At 34.7% G+C, this 18554-nt stretch overlaps 2 protein-coding genes across 18 annotated transcripts in view; both read left to right on the forward strand.

The window, feature by feature from the left end:
• The window catches only part of JAKMIP1 (janus kinase and microtubule interacting protein 1), a 148558-nt gene that overhangs the window by 91241 nt on the left and 38763 nt on the right, over window positions 1–18554 (forward strand). For all 17 annotated transcript variants that reach the window (XM_065060482.1, XM_065060478.1, XM_065060479.1 and 14 more), the window contains 7 exons: window positions 341–460; window positions 2725–2871; window positions 3498–3638; window positions 6795–6854; window positions 13002–13130; window positions 14397–14525; window positions 16363–16446. In XM_065060482.1, the coding sequence (XP_064916554.1) occupies window positions 341–460; window positions 2725–2871; window positions 3498–3638; window positions 6795–6854; window positions 13002–13130; window positions 14397–14525; window positions 16363–16446 (810 nt within the window). The remainder of the gene's footprint in view (window positions 1–340; window positions 461–2724; window positions 2872–3497; window positions 3639–6794; window positions 6855–13001; window positions 13131–14396; window positions 14526–16362; window positions 16447–18554) is intronic.
• LOC135579329 (uncharacterized) lies at window positions 6862–12995 on the forward strand. Its single transcript, XM_065060509.1, has one exon. It carries the CDS (start codon window positions 8627–8629, stop codon window positions 8816–8818), a length of 192 nt encoding a protein of 63 aa, XP_064916581.1. The 5' UTR covers window positions 6862–8626; the 3' UTR covers window positions 8819–12995.

The following is an 18554-nucleotide window of genomic DNA, read 5'->3' on the forward strand; positions in this document are numbered from 1 at the left end:
TATGCACTAGATTTATTTACTTTTAGCTGGTAGTCAGAAATCTGGTCAGAAGTAACCAACCAAATAATAAGTGAAACATTATTTATGTATATGGGGTTTTTTAATTGTTAAACCTTTACATTCGTTTCACAGGTAGACACTTTTCAGGTAATGTATCATGTACCATTTTCACAGGACGTTATTGTTTAGTGTTTCAGTTAATTAGAATAAGCTTGAGACATTGATCTAAAGCTTCTGTTTTAAATTTACACAATCCACTTGCTAAACCATTATATTAGATTTATGGATAATAAAATATTTTTAAAGATAATTTTATGTATCTATATGTTTTGATGTAAAGGAGCAGCATTTGGATGAACGAGATTTGCGGAGATTTCAGTTAAAAATCGCTGAACTGAACGCTGTAATAAGGAAGCTGGAAGACAGAAATACCCTCCTAGCAGATGAAAGAAATGAACTGGTAAATTAATTAGTAATAACACAGATGGTGGCTGGAAGGGCTTCTTTATGGTAAAAGATTTAATGCTAGAAAGTCAGTGTTATAAATAATTTACAAATTAGTCCTGGTTGGCCTCAACCAATTATATCTAAATATAACAGAGATTTCTGTAGAAATCCATTTGTGACCATAGAAGACATGGGTGGAGTCTCTTGTTCCAGAAAAATAAAACTTTATAGATTTATTTTGGGGTCATTGTGATCAAGTTGACTGGTAGCTTGCCTATGGCACTGTGTAATGATGTTGTGTGAAATATGCATAAACTATGCACTTAAATTACTGTATTAATCTTTTTAAAATTTGCCTTCTTTTTTTTTCTCCATGACATGTTTATGCTAGCTAGGAGTTAAAAAAGCTTTCTTGTGCTGGAGATGAAAAACCTGCCATTTCTCCAGGGAAATCTCTTAAGTAGGTGAAATTATCCTACGAGAGTGATAGTAACTTACAAAAGAAATGGTATGACAAGAATTTTAGGAATGAATTTTATTACCCTGCATCACTATTTGATTGCTTGTACTGAGGTTAATGGTAAAACTCGCATTGACTGCAATGGGAGGTGAGTTTTAACAATAATAATTTTTTTTGCATATCCTCTTATAGTGCCCTATTTCTAGTAGCAGAAGAAAAGATTTTTTTTTAATTCTAATCAGATGGAAATTGTCCCTGATAGAATCCATGTATCTGATTCTAAAATAATTCTATTATGTATGGGGAGGGCATTCTTTCCATGTGTCAGTCCTATAGATGAGGGAAGCACTGACATCTTCCTCCTTGCTTTGTCAGAGTTAGCTCTTTATGTTGAGATATGAAGGATTTTCTTTATGATAAAAGGACTGAATTTAGTTATGACATCTCGTTGATGATCAGAAGAGCTAATTTTTGAAATTTTCTTGTCCAATATCTTGGCTGAATCTACATTAGTGAAGGCAATTGGACAATGCTGGACTAAAATTAGATTAATTGATAACACAGTAGTGTTTTTTGTTTTTTTCTTAGAACTTTTTCCACAACTGTGTAGTTTAATCTGCCTTTTCACATGACAAAATTGATTATTCATTAAAAATTTAAGTTTCTTGGGGTAAGAAGAACACGTGTTTTAGCCTGAGTATGGTTCTCCATTTTTCCTAATTTGCCTAGGTACTGTTTGTTTTGTTAATTTCCTCCCCACCCCACTGTAACTGCTACAGTTGCTTTCATCTGCTTTATACTCTCAAGAACATCTTGCCTTTTTTGAAGATTACATTATGTAAAGACAAGATAATTCAGCCTCCTAATCCTGTGGACATAAGTCATTCAAAACATCCCTGAAGAATGTTGAACAGTTATCCTTCAGTGTCCTTCTAGATGGAGCCCATGTATGACTCAGTCAAGTGCTCTTCTTGATGTTTAACCTAAAGGCATAAGAAATATATTTTGGAAAAGATATGGAGAAGGTTTTGTTATAGTGTGAGAAAATGTTACATAAAATCAGCAATATCTGTAAGCTCATGTGATTAAGCACTGTAAAAACAATTTTCTTCTGAAAATGAAACAGAAAACCCAATAGTCAGTGAAATTATCTCAGGAGAAAGATTATATTTTTCTCATTTCCAGTTAAAACTCAGTAAATTGAAAAATCTTTTGATTGGAAAAAATAGATTTTTTTACAAACAAAACAGCTCAAGGATTAATGAAATAAAAAGAGTGAACTATTGAATACGCATAAATGCAAGAAAGGGCAGTAATTTGCTTCACATAATTGTCTAACATCATAAAAGCACAGGAAGAAAATTGAGCAGCTTGAAAATGTCAGCAGAATGCTGAGATTGAATCTGTGCCCCCTGGCTGACTTTCTCATTGCTCTAATTACATATTAGGCATAGGCTTTTTAAAGTACAGTAGGAAGAGTTTACTCCTACTAAGGGATAGTGAAAATGACTACTGAAGAAGCTTATATACAATGAAATTAATTTATCAATAAATCACTTTTATGGATCATCGAGTTTTCGAAGAGCAAAATCCAGTGAGCAGATCTAGTGCTTTTGTAGACTGTATAAAAATGCTCTGAGTTATTTCTTTGGACTCCTGTAGTTCTTAGTTCAGCAGTAGTCTCTGTCAGATGCCACTTAACGAAAGAACTACATTTTCTGAATGAAGGAAGAAGGCAAGTGAAAAAAACATATATTTCTTCTTTTCTACACCTACGAGCTAAAACACAACTAACTTTGTTCCTTTGCCATTTGCAGCTGAAACGTTCTCGGGAGACAGAAAGTCAGCTGAAACCTTTGGTAGAAAAAAATAAGAGGATGAGCAAAAAAAATGATGATATGTTGCAATGTATCCAGAGAATGGAAGAGAAAATAAAAAATCTATCAAGGGAAAATGTAGAATTGGTAAGTAATCATCACTGAGATGATGTTATAAGGACACATTGTACATAGTTACTTTTGAGGTGGAAGTGCTCGTGAGGCTTTTGCTCTAATACAGATATTTTAGAGTCCAAAATTCAGCCAATGCAAATGAACCCTCATACTCTTAATTTAGAGTGGCATGTGCTTTGTGTTGTATCTGTATCAGTGCTCACACTGATTACAGGAAGGGATCACAGATTGATAAAATGTGTTTGGAGGTTATAAAAATTTATTACTAAATTCAGCTTTAATAAATGCTGCTTTTATGATTAGAAGTCAGAAATGAATTTAAGTGCTTGTGCCAAAGGCTCTGCTATATTAGATCGTGGAGTGCACGTGTCTGCTAATTTTGTCCCAGACTGAGTTATTTGACCACGTTTTAAAATATCTTATATGAAGTGTTAACACTTAGGCATACGGAGTGTATAATACTTTTTTCATTGGAAGAGGCTGTATGTTGCAGTGGAGTATGCACTGATGGATCCAAAGAATTCTTGATTACTGCATCACACATGAGAATTTTCCTACTCTTCCAGTAAGACACTTTAAAATGTTCTCTATGTTTAATTTCTTTTTTTTTTTTTTTAATTTTATTTTTCTTTTTGTAGAAAGAAAAGTTATCTGCACAACCAGCACTGAAGAGGCACACATCTTTGAATGATCTCAGCACCACACGGGAGGAACAAGAAATTGAATTCCTTAGACTTCAAGTCAAGGAACAGCAGCATGTTATAGATGATCTCACAGTGGTAATGCTTATCACTGGTATACACACGTGCATGCACACACATCTATAGGCAAGCTAAAGATTTGGGAGCAATATTTTGACTCCAGTTGTTGTAGTGATGCAGAAATAGTTCTTTGGCATTGAAAGGTTCTTGTTGTTTCTCAAGTAGTGAAAAAATTTCTTTGGAATGTGTATGAATCTCTGTATTAGAAAATATTTACCTATTATGAGCTGCTTGTGAAAAGGAGTGCATCTGTCCATCCACCTTACTTAGAAAATTGTCTGTCAACAACTTAGGAACTTGGCAGAAAGGACACATTTCAAAACTTAGTGACTGAAACATGTTGGATGTAGACCCTGGTGCAAAGCCAACCGCTCCCCTGATCTAGTAGTTCTCCTAAGAGAAAGGAAATTGCAGGATGTTGTTCATTTCACCTAACTGAGCATCTCTGAGCTGGCCACACTAACTGTTTTGATTACAGACGGGGAGAAATATGCATGAGATTCATCCAAACAAAGGTAGCAGCATAGTGTAAGATTAGACTTGCACAGCTGCTACCCTCTGACTGTGAAGACCACTTATGATGATGCTCATAGATGTTTGCATTATCGGGACTTTGAGTTGTGTTAGAGTTGTCTAGTGCATTTTAGTGCAATGTATGATATGCCCTTCTGGTGCTGGCAGAAATTATATACCATCTCTGAGAGGCCCCTGCTCTTCTGGAGCAGCATCTGGAACTTAGGCAGAGTGTTCTAGAGTATCTCAAATGTCACTGCTGACTGATGCAAAATTATAAAATCAATTTAAGATCATTCCGTCTAAAAAAGAAAAAAAGAAAATTAAACAATCCGATACAACACTGAAAATAAAAATAGAAGATCCAAAAAGATAAAACGACAAGATGTGTTATTGCCCTGTCTGGAACATTGTCTCTGTTCTTGGCAATTCTTCTGAGATCTTGACCCAGGATTTCTGACTGTAATCAGTGCCAAAGATTGACATCTGCATACATTCTCCAGCATTACAAGTAGTAGGATGTTACTCAGGCACTGTGATGTAGAGTCTGATTTTAGAGCAGTGCTGCTTTACCTTCCAAATACAATTGCACAGGAAGGGACTATGACATGGTATTCTCAGTATATGGCAGATACAACCTCACTTATATTTCAATGTACAGTGGGTATGAAAGGACTCTTTTTACTGTCTCAGCCAGTAATCTGAGGAAAAATATTGTATCCTGACTTTGGTCAACTAGTATTAACTTGTATTTAGTGTGAAAGTAAAATAAATAAATATTTATAATATGGTTAAATTTCGGCTTTGTTTCCTATTTATGGATACTTTTTCACTCACATAAATAAGTTAAACTGTTAGCTAGGGTGCTGCTTTTGTTAACAGTACAAACTAATTGATGGATATGAATGCAGTGGAGCTCTGCACTTCCATTGTTCTTTTCAGCTACCTTTTCTGGCTTAAGCCAGACCTCTGCAGAATACAAATGTGTCATAATTATCAAGAATGACCCACATGTCACATACCTGATTAATATAAAGTCATCAGCTTACTTCCACCTGAGACCAATATGATATAAAGAAATATGAATGACGGTCTTAGGCAATAGGGTTGTCTGAACTGATAAATATTGTCATTTGAAGCTGTGTAAAGTGGAGTTCTCCCACAACAGTGGTTTTCTGGTCAGTTCTTAAAAAGGAAACTGTCAAGATAAACTCAGATGACTGCAAAAGATGCTAGTGATTCAGCAAATGGTGGGTTTTAATTGGCATTATTATTGTTCTGGTAGCTTGATGTGCTATTGAGACAGTAAATTAACCAGACTTCTTACAAACAAGATTAGAAACAGGAAGGAGTGGAGAATTTTGGACATGTTTGTTCATTTTTCACTGAAATGAGAGGCAAGTCCAGCTGTTTGGACACCTGCTTGGGATGCAGGAGACCCAAGTTAATGCAGGGACTGTGCCTTAACCAGGTATCTGAGGAGGGAGCATTTATCACCAACACTGTCTAAAATTCAACTTTGTGGTTTCAACTTTAGATTAATATATTGTTCTGCAGCTTCAAATACCTTCTCCATTCTACCTTGCCATGCATTACCTTTCTGTATTTTGAAAACCACATGTCTGAGAGGTGCTGTTTAAGGAGTTTTGCTTTTCTGAATTATTTTATATTTTCCAAAGTTTTGTTCCTGGAACTATGTGATAATGAAGAGAAATATTTTTATTGTGATTTCTATTGGGAGCTTCCTATCTGTCCAGTTTCTGAACTGAATATAAAGCAAATAACTCCAAACGGAATAATACCATACAGTGAGCAATAACTGCTAGAGAAGCACTTGGGACTCCTACCATTCTTTTAAAAATAGAGGTGCTGCCAACAAAGATGCAGAGCTAAGAAAATAATCAGGAAACAGACAAGGAGACAGATCACCTGCCTGCTGTGTTGTTCATTGGTTTCCTTTTTTTTGTTTGTTTGTTTGTTTTCCTTGTTCCTTTACATTTTTTACCTTGTATTCCTTGTCTTCTCCTTAGGAAATCAAGGCAGTATTCTCGGGCTTAGATGTTCATAACCCCCGATTTTTATTTATTTATTTATTCTACCAGTTATAACCTTTACCTGTTATGGTATAGTTAATCATGATCTTATTCCAAAGCCATAGTAGAAAAAAGGCACCAACTAAGTCAACACAGACTGAGAGTGCCTTTGGATTTGAGACTTTTGCCCTACAAGGATAAGTCACATACAACACTATATTTGTAAATGCATGCTTGTGTATTAGAGTGTGCCTGATATAATGACTTGTAATTACTGGACACATTTTTGGCTACTGACCTGCTTCTTCAGGGTGGTTGAACATTGGAGTGAGCTTCTTGGTAAGAGTCAAAAGAACTCTAAGAAATCAGTGCCCAGTATTTAATAAAGCCTTTTCTAGCCAACTTACCATTAAGAGAGTGAAGTACATGGCTGAAGGTTTGTTTGCTAACAGGTTAAAGCTGCAGTACAGCACGGCGTTATATCAACATGGCATTATCCAATAGGATAAAGACATTGTGTTAGCTTTACTATAGGCTTTAGGAAAATTTTAATGATATTTCTTTGAGTCAGGCATATCTAAATATGTTTTAAAAGATACCCATACCAAAATATTCTCTTTCCTTCTAGGAAAGGGAACGGTTATTGCGATCTAAAAAACAGAAGAGGAAAAGTCTGAAGCCTCCAAAGGTGAGCAAACCTTTGGTTTTTCATGCATTTCTTATGTTGTGAATACTTGATTTAAATACTGCCTGAAATTGAAGGTCTACTTAAATTAATAGTAAAATTTCATATAATTCTCCTGTCTTCTCTGGTGAGCACTTAATATTTTGCTCTTAGGATAATTCAGAGGCTTCAGGTTTTGTACTGCACGCAAGGGTTTTTGTTTTGGGTTTTGCTCAAAATAAACAATATACACTTTTAGTCATTGTGGCCTACATATTCAAGTGGCTTGAGGCCTAAATGATGTAATGACTTGAAACAACAAACAAAAAAATATGTTTTAGAAACAGAAAAGTTTTGCTTCAGAGTGTACCTCCAGTACTTAAAGTAATTAATTTTGTTGACTAATGTTTTTTGTTGAACATTAGCAGCCTGGAGTGTGTGAGGGGAGGGGAGTGGGCTAAGAGGGAAAAAATGGAGGTGAAGCATGGAGAGATCATGATCATCTATATGGTGGCTTGAGATACATTCTGTCTTAAATGGCTTTTTGTTGTCACTGTTCTGCATCGTGTATTCCTGGTGACCTCCAGGTGGTGCTTTTTTATTGCTCTGCTTTCTGTAATACCTGTGGTCTGGAAAACTTGTCCTTTGTGATTCTCTGTTTCAGTGATAATTTCTTCAAATTATGCTTCTAATAATGATGTGTCTTTTCTATATGAAGAAAGAAAAAAAATCAAAAGTAACAATAAATCTTGCATACATTTTTATTGTTTGTAATGGAAGGCTGATAAAGACAAAATATATTTGCAGGAAACCTGAACCATTATTTCTAGGTGTAGTATACATGGAAGTTTGTGTGTTGAGAGTGAGTTTTAAAATGTTTATGATACCCTTAAAAAATTGTGTTAGTGCCTGTTTCTCTTCATGACTATAAAAGAAGCCTAAGATGAGTTGCTTTATATATAGACATGTATAGTGTAAGTGTATCTCTTTCTACAATCTATGCAAGTTTTTTATGTCATACAGATGATAACATATCTATAATAGTAGACAAAATTATGGGTGTCTCTCTCCTAATCAGCCGTGCTGAAGGAGAAATTACTGAAATAAATATTTGAATATTTGGTTGTGTGGGTTTTTTTGTTTTTTTTTTTTTTTTTTTTTTTTTTTCCCCAATTAGATGTGTCTGTTATTTCTGGAGCTCTGTAGGTGCACTAGGTTACTGTTGCTAGTGTTGCTTTGACTGAGCACTCTTTTAATTACCAAGTGGCACAGGAAGTCCATAGAACAGCACTGGCAACCAGCTCAGGTTCCCCAAGGAAAGGAGCAGCACAGTGAGATGGGCTTTATAACCTCTGTGGTTGCAAGGTGTTTACAGGAGTAGTATAGAGATTCTGTATGACGAGGCAGTGTAGGATAGCTTTCTCTGAAGTAGAAGCAGCCTGAGCTGATAGAGGGTTTTGTTTTTTTCTTCTATGTTAACATGCCACTGGATTTGTTGAGAAAAAGATGTACCCAAGATGAATATTCTTTTGCTGCTTAAAGCATGCTTTTTTCAAGACGTGGTGGTGTGTTTGTTTCCTTTTTTTTCCAGTTTTGGTAGTGAAATAACCAAGAAAATCCAGAAACAGTATTTTTTTGTTTTGTTTATTTTTCACACGTCAAATAGAGTTACAGTGATTCCATGATTGATGGAGTCTTGTATTTGGAAACTGCTGGACTCTATGGTTTTGTTTCCTTATTTTAGCTTCAATAAATAAACAGTGTTCGTGATAGTGGAAAGCCTGCACACTGGTGTGATGGAGTTCATATTTCTTGTTTTATACTTTTCTTTTTTTATCTGCCTCTGTGCTTTGGTGTGCCTGTATTTTTCTGGCTGCCAAGAAATGACATATAAGCATGAAGGTAAGAAGTTACTGATTAGCTCATCTGATTGCATTACAAGGAAATTAATCTTCAATCATTTTTACAATGTTAGATTAAGTACTTGAAAATGAGATATTTAAATGTGAAGTGAAACTATTCTCGCAACAGAAAAATCAGATTATTTACATGCAATTGTATCTAGACCAAACCATTAAAAATATGAGCGTATATTGAAATTTGCATATAATATAGTCTATGTGTCATTATTGATTTATAATATTCTAAACTTCAATGTTTATTGAGCACCACACTTCAGTAGAAGCATTAATACTTGAGTTATAAAGCCCTAATGCATAATTTTACTTCAAAATTATGTTAAAACATTGATATAAATCCACATGAAAAATACTTGCGATTAAATGCATGGCAGTAGTCAGTTGAAATTAGAATTTAAATCAGAATTTTTCAGCAATTTAAATGACTCTTCTCAGTTATGAAGTTATGATTTAGAAGTAACAACTGTACAAATCAATAGAAAAGAATCTTTGTTAGTTGAGAATGTCCCCATTTTTACGAAAAGTTTGAATGAAACTTGAATGAAAATAGTGTATAGTTATGAAAATCCAGTTAGTATTGTATGTGTTTGTATATAGCTTTCAAAACCCATTATGATTCAGCTTTTGAGCTATATATGGAATCTCCCTTGGACTTGGTGTATATATCTATGCCTTATTATTTATTACAAAGTTTATTGACAAGCTTTGTATGAATCAAATTATTTTTTCTCTCTACAGCTGTTCCCTTACCAGTTATTTTGTTCTGGATTTGCTGTGAATCACTTCTTGTAGCTAGTTGCTTCAGATACTAGGTGATCAACAATAAAACCAGCTATTCTGTAATTACGTCATGAAGCAATTTATGCATATGCAATTAATATACAATGGCTAAATACCTTATCTCTATTTGTATGGAAAGTATCTGCTCCACAGAAGGATAAATGTACAGCTTCTCTGAAGAAGGAGTTGTTAAAAACAAATAAGTGGTTCACTCCTAAATCCAAATATTAAATGCAGTCTGTATAGCATTTAACTGTTTTTTACTTTTAACTCTCCTTAAGTGTCGGGGTTTTTTAGCATGATGGGAAATATTAATTGTCATCATAATTCCCTCCCATCTAGTGACTTATATGCAAATTATTTTCCCCTACTTTTGCTACTAGTGAAATGTTTAAATGCAAGTATCTTCTTTCAAAATAATGGCATTGCTTTAAGTTTCTTCTCAAACCTATATACATTTATGTAAAATCAAACCCACTATTGTTCTACTATTGTTTTTTCACTCCGTGAAACAGTGTGTGTGGGTGGGTGCACGCAGGGTCAAAGGAAGATACATACTTAACCTAAGTTATTTACAAAAGTGAATGTACAGAGCAGGTATTGCAAAAAAACCTCATGTATGATAAGTCTTAATGTCAGTTTTAACTAAGCTGCTGCTGACCTTCATGGTACTGTGTACTCTGTGCCATATATATGATAACAAATTTTGTTCTCCTTGTTTTAGAAGTGCCATCTGCCAGCCTTTTCAAGGTCAAGACTTGACTCTTAATTACTTTGTCAGAACCTCAAGCCTGTACTTCATCACAGGTGTTGGTTGAGCTTTCTTCAAGTGCTTTTGTCATATTTGACAAAATACTTCATCACAGGTTTTGGTTGAGCTTTGCTCAAGTGCTTTTGTCATATTTGAGGCCAACCATGCTTGAAGCAGGAGGCATGAGCAGGGTCAGGTCATATGTTCTTCAGTCCTCTGAGTTGTTTGTCCTTGGCTAGGTTCCTCCAAACCGTGGGCTTCTTTTTCTGAGTCGCATCCACAGACAAGCTGGTACAGGCAGAAGAGCAGGATATAAAAGTATTGACATAAGAGTCTGTGTGCAGCTTTGTTTTGGGTTTACTCTCAGCATCTTCCATTAAAAAGTATTTGCACTGCAAAATGAGGATGTGGTCTTCATGAAATTCATTTGGTTATTGGTTACCTGCCATCAACATCTTTACCTCCACATTATCTACCTTAATCTTTATGAAACTCTATCTGCTCATAGGTTTGGAGTCAGAAAGGAGTACTTCTTGATGAGTTGCCCTGGAAACCCAAATTGTACATTTGTCTTTAGCCCTATTTTCAACTCCGAATATTGTAGTGTTACTGTTGGGTGATTGTAGGCTTCAACCAGTATTCAGTGTGGTAGAAATGCTGGATGGGCCATCTCCCAGGGACTAATTACTCCTCAGTTTTTGTGGTAAACCTTTGTACTTAAGAGAGAGGAGTCTGAAATATTTGTAATTAGAGTGTGAGAATGCATTACCTTTCTGAATAAGTCTTCATATATCTAGAATAGATCTTAAACCTGTTCCCTATGTCTTTTGTTAAGTCGGTCAGAATGGTGAACAAACTAGTGTAGCATGTGAATGCTGGAGGAAAGGATTAAATTATCCCGGGGAAGTGTTTGTCTTAGGTGCCTTAGTCATAGCTCTGCCTGGTGAAAGGATCACAGCGCTTCCTAAACAACTGAGAGAAATGTGTCTTTACAAGGTTTTACTACTATAACTGTGATCCTTTTGCTTTCTTGTGAATACACTTAATAGTGGTCTAGTAGCTTGCAAAAGAAAGGTTGTTTCTAAAGATCATTTGGAAGCTCTTTGCCTTCTGTGCTGCATCGTATTTATCTGTATCCATATAGATAAGCAGTTTATTTGGAAAATATGTGGCATTTGATTTTTTTTTTTGTTTGTTTGCTTAGCATCCTTTCAGAAGGAGATTTTAGTAGAAACAGTTTAAAAATGCATTGTGAATGAAATTTTAAAATTATTGTTATTTGAAGGGGTCATCTTAAATGAAGTAATTAAGTGGTTCAGAACAGGGCCTTGAAGCTGTCTTTGGTTGTTTGAGTGGGATTAGCTGTACTGTGAAACTATGATGGAGTTGTTAATGTACGAGCGATGAGACTGTGACCTGGTGGACCATGGTAACCAGGGCTGCAGACCGTAGTTGGAGTGCATGGTGTCATGCGTGCAGAAACCAAGTCACACCGACAAGCTTGATTTTATGGTACCACCTAAGCCAAGACACAGCGTTTTGGCTGTTGATGAGAACTGTGCTGAACCAAAAGGATATATTATCTATCTAGATGGATAGACAGATTTTTCTTCATCTTCTTAAAGCCATGTGTCCCCACTATTGTCTCTGTCTAGTGTGCTTCATAACCTGATCCTATTATTGTAGCAATACTGTTTGTTTGGGTTTATTTTTGTTGTTTTCTTATTTTTCCTGCTTCTCTGAATTGTTGGATTATTAGAACACTTTTATGTTGTAAAAGTTGGGCTTTCTATTGATTGATAACAGTTAACTTTTGTTATTTTTATTTTGGAAGGAAAAATACTTGAAAAATTGTTTTGCTTGTTAAAAGCTTAAATGTTTGGGTTTTTTTAACAGTGTAATTTTCCATAGAAATTTACAACTTTCTGAGCATATGTTAGGAAAATTATGGAAAGGGGGTTCTTAAAATGGTGAAAGAATTATTGGAGTTGCCATATTTTATAGAAAATATAATATTTTTCACAATGAGTATGGTACTGTTCACTTCTGTTAGCTACTAATTTTCTCTAGTCTTTTGTAAACACACATTTAATTGATTACATTGTGTAAAATTTTTTAAATCTGCATTGAAGTGCTAGGTTACCCCAAGCATAGTTTTTTGGTTTTGTTTTTTTTTGTTGTTGCTGTCTGTTTAGTCAAAATATTGGAGCAAACTTTTGAAAAAAATGTAGAATGATGATATTGGAAAAATAAATGGAAATCAGCATCTTATAGCAAGTAGGATTTTGCAAAATAGATACGATAAATTAATCTCTTTTTCTTTACTTTGATGAAATTTGTTCCACATTGTACCTTGGAATTTGCTTTCCTTTTTTTTTTTTTTTTCCCCATATCTTAAGGGTTGCATTTTACTGGGCTACTTCTGAATAAATATTCTATTCCTCAACTGTGAATCTTGTAAGATCTTTATTATTTTGGAAATCAGCTTTTATGCTTTTGCTAAAGCATTATTCTATTGGCAATTACCCAGTGCTATGTGCAGTACTTATTCAAATGATGTTGAGAAAGTAGCTCCTTTAATCAGTGAACAATGGTTTACAGTGGAAACGTTTTTCTTCCTAAATACTAAAATAGTGGTCAGAGAGACCTTGGCTACTCCTTACTGAGTCACTGGGGTTTTCCAACTGTTTTGCTAGTAACTAAGAAAAACTCACTTTTCAGAGGCATGTTGTGGAGACATTTTTTGGATTTGATGAAGAATCTCTTGATTCAGAAACATCATCTATAACTTCATATAACACAGATAAAACAGATAGGACACCAGCCACACCAGAAGAAGATTTGGAAGATGTAAGTAGTAACTGGTTTGCTCTTAAGTTCTACAAAAATTGACATATTTTTTCAGCTATTCTGCCACAGGAACTATGAAAGATTTGGCAGAGAATTGCTTTGTTTTGTTTCAAGTCCAGTAACACGTGTACAGTCATTGCAATAGAATTAATAAGATAATATTCTGCCTGACAGATTTGGCAGATATTGGGCTGAGAAATAAAATTGTTTTTCTCAAACCCTTTCTTCTTACTCAGAAGAAAATTAATAGGGACGTTGCTTTGCCAAAAGTCAATAGTTACTAGATAATAGTTTGCCTTTCAACCTTATAATTTATTTGACTGTTTTGATACAAGTAGGATTTTCTTCCTGTACTTACAATACTAAGAGAAGCATTTGCAATTCGTTATGGCTTAAATTATTATAGGTAGTAAAATCCACTGACATGTTTTGTCTCAGCTCTGTGGTATACAGTGCAACTGGCCTACTTTAAAATATTGCAGGGATGAGGACAAAGCACAAGTTAGATGCTCTTTTTAGTCTTTCTTTCCTGTTCCCTAACTTGTCCCTAATAGTTCTCAGTCATAAGAAGCTTCCTATTTTTCTAGGTTTAATATCTAATAATATTGCAATCTATTTTCCTTGGAGATTGAGTTCCTAGAGCAAAAATTAATTAAAGGGAAGTACATTTCTTGCCCTCAGCATTACAAGAAAGCTCTCAAAATTGTTGATGTGAGTTACTTAACATTCAAAGAAAATTAAGATTGTAAAAACACTTTATGTGTCAAGAAAACCCCAATGTGTTTTAAAAAAATATGATATTGCTTTTGAAATATAACTTCTGTGTTAATGTACTTGTGCTGGTAAAAAGCTTTACCCTGGCATTGTAGAGAAAAAGAGTAAGGAAGGAGTGGTGGACTGTATGACAAATAGAATGAACCCCTCTGAAGTCCCTGTGACTCTGGAGTTGCTGAAGACAGTGGTGCATAGAACTCTTCCCTTCCATCTTTCCCCAGTCAGTTTATCCCCATTTCTGTACTTTACTGCCTTATGTAGTAACTTACACTCTCCTGAAACTGTAAGGTAGACACAGTTATTGATCTCTGCATTTCTGCATCATCCTTCCTTCCATTTACACTTATTTTAGTTTTAAAAACCTTTATTAAACTTTGAGACTCAGTATGAATTGCATTGCTTGTTGTGTTTGCGAGTCTGTCTGTACAAACAAACCTGTTATATATACTTATATAAACCCACTTTTTTTGTTCTTTTTCCCTCTTCATTAAGAGCATGCCTAAAGAAGAGGCTGAACTAAGGTTCTGCCAGCTAACAAGGGAATATCAAGCTTTGCAAAGAGCATATGCATTGCTTCAAGAACAAGTTGGTGGAACCCTGGATGCAGAGAGAGAAGCAAGGGTAATTTTTTAACTGAAATTTCTTTTAACTCTGAAATAATTGAAAAAGCTGGACAAATTTGGAATAACAGGAGATATCTTTGTAGGTCAGTGAAATGCAAAGCACAGTCTTTTAGAGGATTAGAAGATATTATCAGTAAAGTGACAATTTAGATTTCATCTCGTGATCAGAACAAAGATATCATTATACTTTATTCTAGCATGCATAATATATTAAAGATTTCAGTAGTAAGACAGCGTTATTGAGAATGATATTCCAATTTAACCTGCAATTTGGATAGCAACATGATGGATTTAAAATGGATCAGAGAATAGGTTGTTATAAGTACTTCTATCATATGAGTAGATTAAAAATCTGACCCAGGTCTGATGAAGGAAGTATGCTTGTGGGAGCAGAATTTCTGTGTGTTAATAGGCAAAGCTTTCCAGATAAAAGCTACAGAAGAATGCAAACTGCCTGACAATATCTGAAGTTATTTATAGCTAAAAATGTTCAACTATTTAGAATATTCAGGGTTTATTTTAAAATGTGTAGTGTTTCATTTTGGGTTTTTTCCAAGATTCTTTGAAGTGGCTCTCAATCAACTTTAACTTGTTTGTTTGTTTGTTTTTTCCTGTGAAATACAATTCTTATAATAGTAAAATTATTGCTTTATGGCTTTGTTTTTTAGAGTTCTCAGCATCTTACAAAAGCCTAGTCACTGTTGACACTCTTTTTTTTAGTGTGGGACACTTTGTCAAGGAAAGTAATAAGGACTTTTGAAACCACTTCTCAAGCTAGTATTGGGGCAGAGGGCATAATTACATCTACTGTTATAATAAAGCAAGATTTCAGAGACACTCGTGTATTTGACAGTTATAAGAGACCATTATATAATTTTCTAGCTTTTAAAAATTGTATTTTGCAGGCATTTCCGAACTGTCCCTTTAGTACACTGTGGAATTGTTGCTCTTCCTTTTTAACAGCACTTCGGTCTCTTTTGTCACATCCATGCAAATCCATCTCTTGAGTGAGTCAGATGGTGGCTTTATGCATGGTTAGTTTTGTAGGGCTGAAGTTCTGGTGGGATGAACATTTCCTATTACTCTTAGATGAGTCTTAAGGTAAACAATGAGGGCCCAAAGACGCAGAAAGAAATCACTGTAGAAATTTTTGGACTGCTTGGGAAAAAAAGTACCTGAAGTGGGCTGGGGAAAGTACTTGCAGTAGCTCAAGGGACCTCAGTGACTGAAGGTCTCCAGAGATATCCTTTGTTTTATATCCTTTCTGTTTAGTACCTTGAATGATCCAGTCCCTTTTTAGGGTATCCCTGTACTCAGGGGTTATTACCTACTATAGTGTAGTAAGTGTCATAATCATGCAGCATGAGGAAAAATGGCTGCTGTATGCTATTTGTGGGATATATAAATTATTTTGGATCAATATGTAAGACTTCTTCAGTGTTTACTGCAATTTTCCTTCTCTCTTGCCACCTTCCCCACCCTGCAATTGCCTTGAATTACTAAAGCTTATGTATAGCTTCTCAGAGCTCTTTCAGTTCCAAACTTTTCTCCACCCTGCCCTGGGAAGAGCTTTGTCACTGAATATGGATGTGATGATAACTACTTTTTTGACTAGGAAGGAAAAACCCTGTTAGACTGATGGCTTTAAATATTTTGTAACACAAACACAAATCCAGTTATTTTAATGAAAAGTACTAAAATCTGACTGAACAACCCATAAATGTATAGAAAGTATCTTTAATTCTGTGTGTAACTATATCTACCTGTCTACTTGGATGTGCATGCACATACAAGCACTTTCTAATATATATATATGTATATATATTTACCCCCAGACTCGGGAACAACTGCAAGCTGATCTTCTGAGGTGTCAGGCAAAAATTGAGGACCTGGAGAAAGCTCTAATCGAGAAAGGACAGGTAAAAGGCCCTCTTAAAATCCTCTACCACGTCATTTTCTCCCTTGCATGCAGTGGTGCCATCTTCATTGCTTGCTGGTGTGTTGGTGTGACTGATGCAGCTTAATTGCTACTCCAGCAATAGACTAATTAAATAAAGAAAAGTATTACATAGGCTAAGAAAATGCCATTAAAGATTCATTTTCTATCATGTAATACACTAAAGCATAATATGGAAGTGACCGTGTGTACATGCTTTGTAAATTCTGTTCCCATTGTCATTTGGGGAAGGCCATTCTCCCATTTCCATTTTGTTTGTATTTGCTATAAATTCCAATAGAACATTCTATATTTGTACTGGAGAATATTTTTGGTGTGTAGCATAGAAAAATTAAAAAAACCAAATAGCTGCCACACACCCTCAGTCAGAGAAAGGAACCACTGACTGTATTTGTTACTGGAAGATGATTGAGATGTTACTATCCTATGCTTAAGTTCATGGAGGACCCAACTGCTTTCAAATTCCTGTACCATCACACAGAGTAAAACTAGGCTCTATGTTTCAGGATATCTTGTAAACACTTGATGACTATGTGATTGTTGATGCATATTTAATAATTTCTAGAAATTTCAGGAAGGCTGATAGTTACAAGAGTGCATTTAGAAGAAGTTCAGTTGCATAAATGTTAGAACACACTGAGAAAATTGGGGAGTTGTTATTTTACACTTTGTTTGAAATAACAGTTTTAAGATTGCAAATAACATATGGTAATAAAATGAGATACGGCTATCTATAGATAGACATTTCAAAGACTAATGATCCTGTAGCATTGAATAAAAACAACCTATGGATAATGCCAAGTTAATAATATTACTATTTTAATGGTTTATTATTTGTAAGAAAACTTTTATGTAAGATTTTGTATAAATACAAAGGTTTTGGGTACAAATTAAGGATAAAAATTGTTTATCCTGTCTTCCACACAAACTACAATTTGCTTAGTAAATTCCATGTAAATAAAACATTACTAAAAATAGATAGTATGTTATGAATCTTAAAATGATGGCTTACTGAGCTGTTGGAAGAACAAATGAAATTGAAGACCTCTTGTGGATCTGCTGCTGACATTTTAGTGTGTTGATGATATAGGTGTTGTGGGCAAATTGTCGTGTAATTGAAAACATTAACAAAATAGTTGACTATTACAGTGTAAGAAGTAAGTACTGTGTATGTAAATAAGTGAGCAAGGATGGCCATGTAAGAAACGATTACTGTGAGCTTGCTTCCAAAATGATATGTCAAAAAGGTATGCCTGGAAATTAGAATTAAATTAGTTATTACTTTGAGATTCATAACCACATTTTCAACCTTGTATCTCTTAGTAATCATGAGAAGGCCAACAGGGATGTGACAAGGAGCAATATGGTATTGTCTCTAGCGGGCTAGTGTGTACACTGAGCGTTAGCTTTCCACAGAAGTGGTGACAGTGTCTTCCCAGGAGCTCTAGCACCTGCTTAGCTCTTCTGACCTGTTAGTATTTACATTCAACAAAATAAATGGTTGTGATGATAAACTGACTTCTTTGTCCACTATGTGATTTGTTTTTTTTTTAATTGTTTATTTGTCATTTAAGAGGTCATGGTAGTGATGAAGATTTAATAATACTTGTGAAATGTTTATTTTGGGAACCAGTCTGTAAAGTGCATTTGAAAAGGAAACAATTAATCAAAAGATCCTAGTGTATATCCCAGGAATTTTTAGTCTTACTTTGCAGCTTTAAGAAACAGAAGGAGTGAAGACCTTCACAATTTCACTGATGTAAAATTCAGAACAGAAGTTTAGAATCTTATTGTTAGAAATGATTTGAAGCTTGATTTATAACAATTTATGTGTAATTTCAAAGTGTCAAAGGCAGTTGTTAATCACTTCTGAGCTCAATCTGTTAGAATTCCCCTAGACATAAAAAAACCTAATCATCCATTTCTGCAAGGTACATTGAGGTGCATGCATACAAAATATTTTATTAAGGGAAGAAATTTTATAACATATTAATAGTGGTATATAATCTCAAAATATTGGAGTATGTAATGTTCCAGATGGATTTTTTTTTTTTGAATGTTCAGCTCTCT

Source organism: Columba livia, chromosome 4, assembly GCF_036013475.1.
Source record: "Columba livia isolate bColLiv1 breed racing homer chromosome 4, bColLiv1.pat.W.v2, whole genome shotgun sequence".
Taxonomy (NCBI): Eukaryota; Metazoa; Chordata; class Aves; order Columbiformes; family Columbidae; genus Columba; species Columba livia.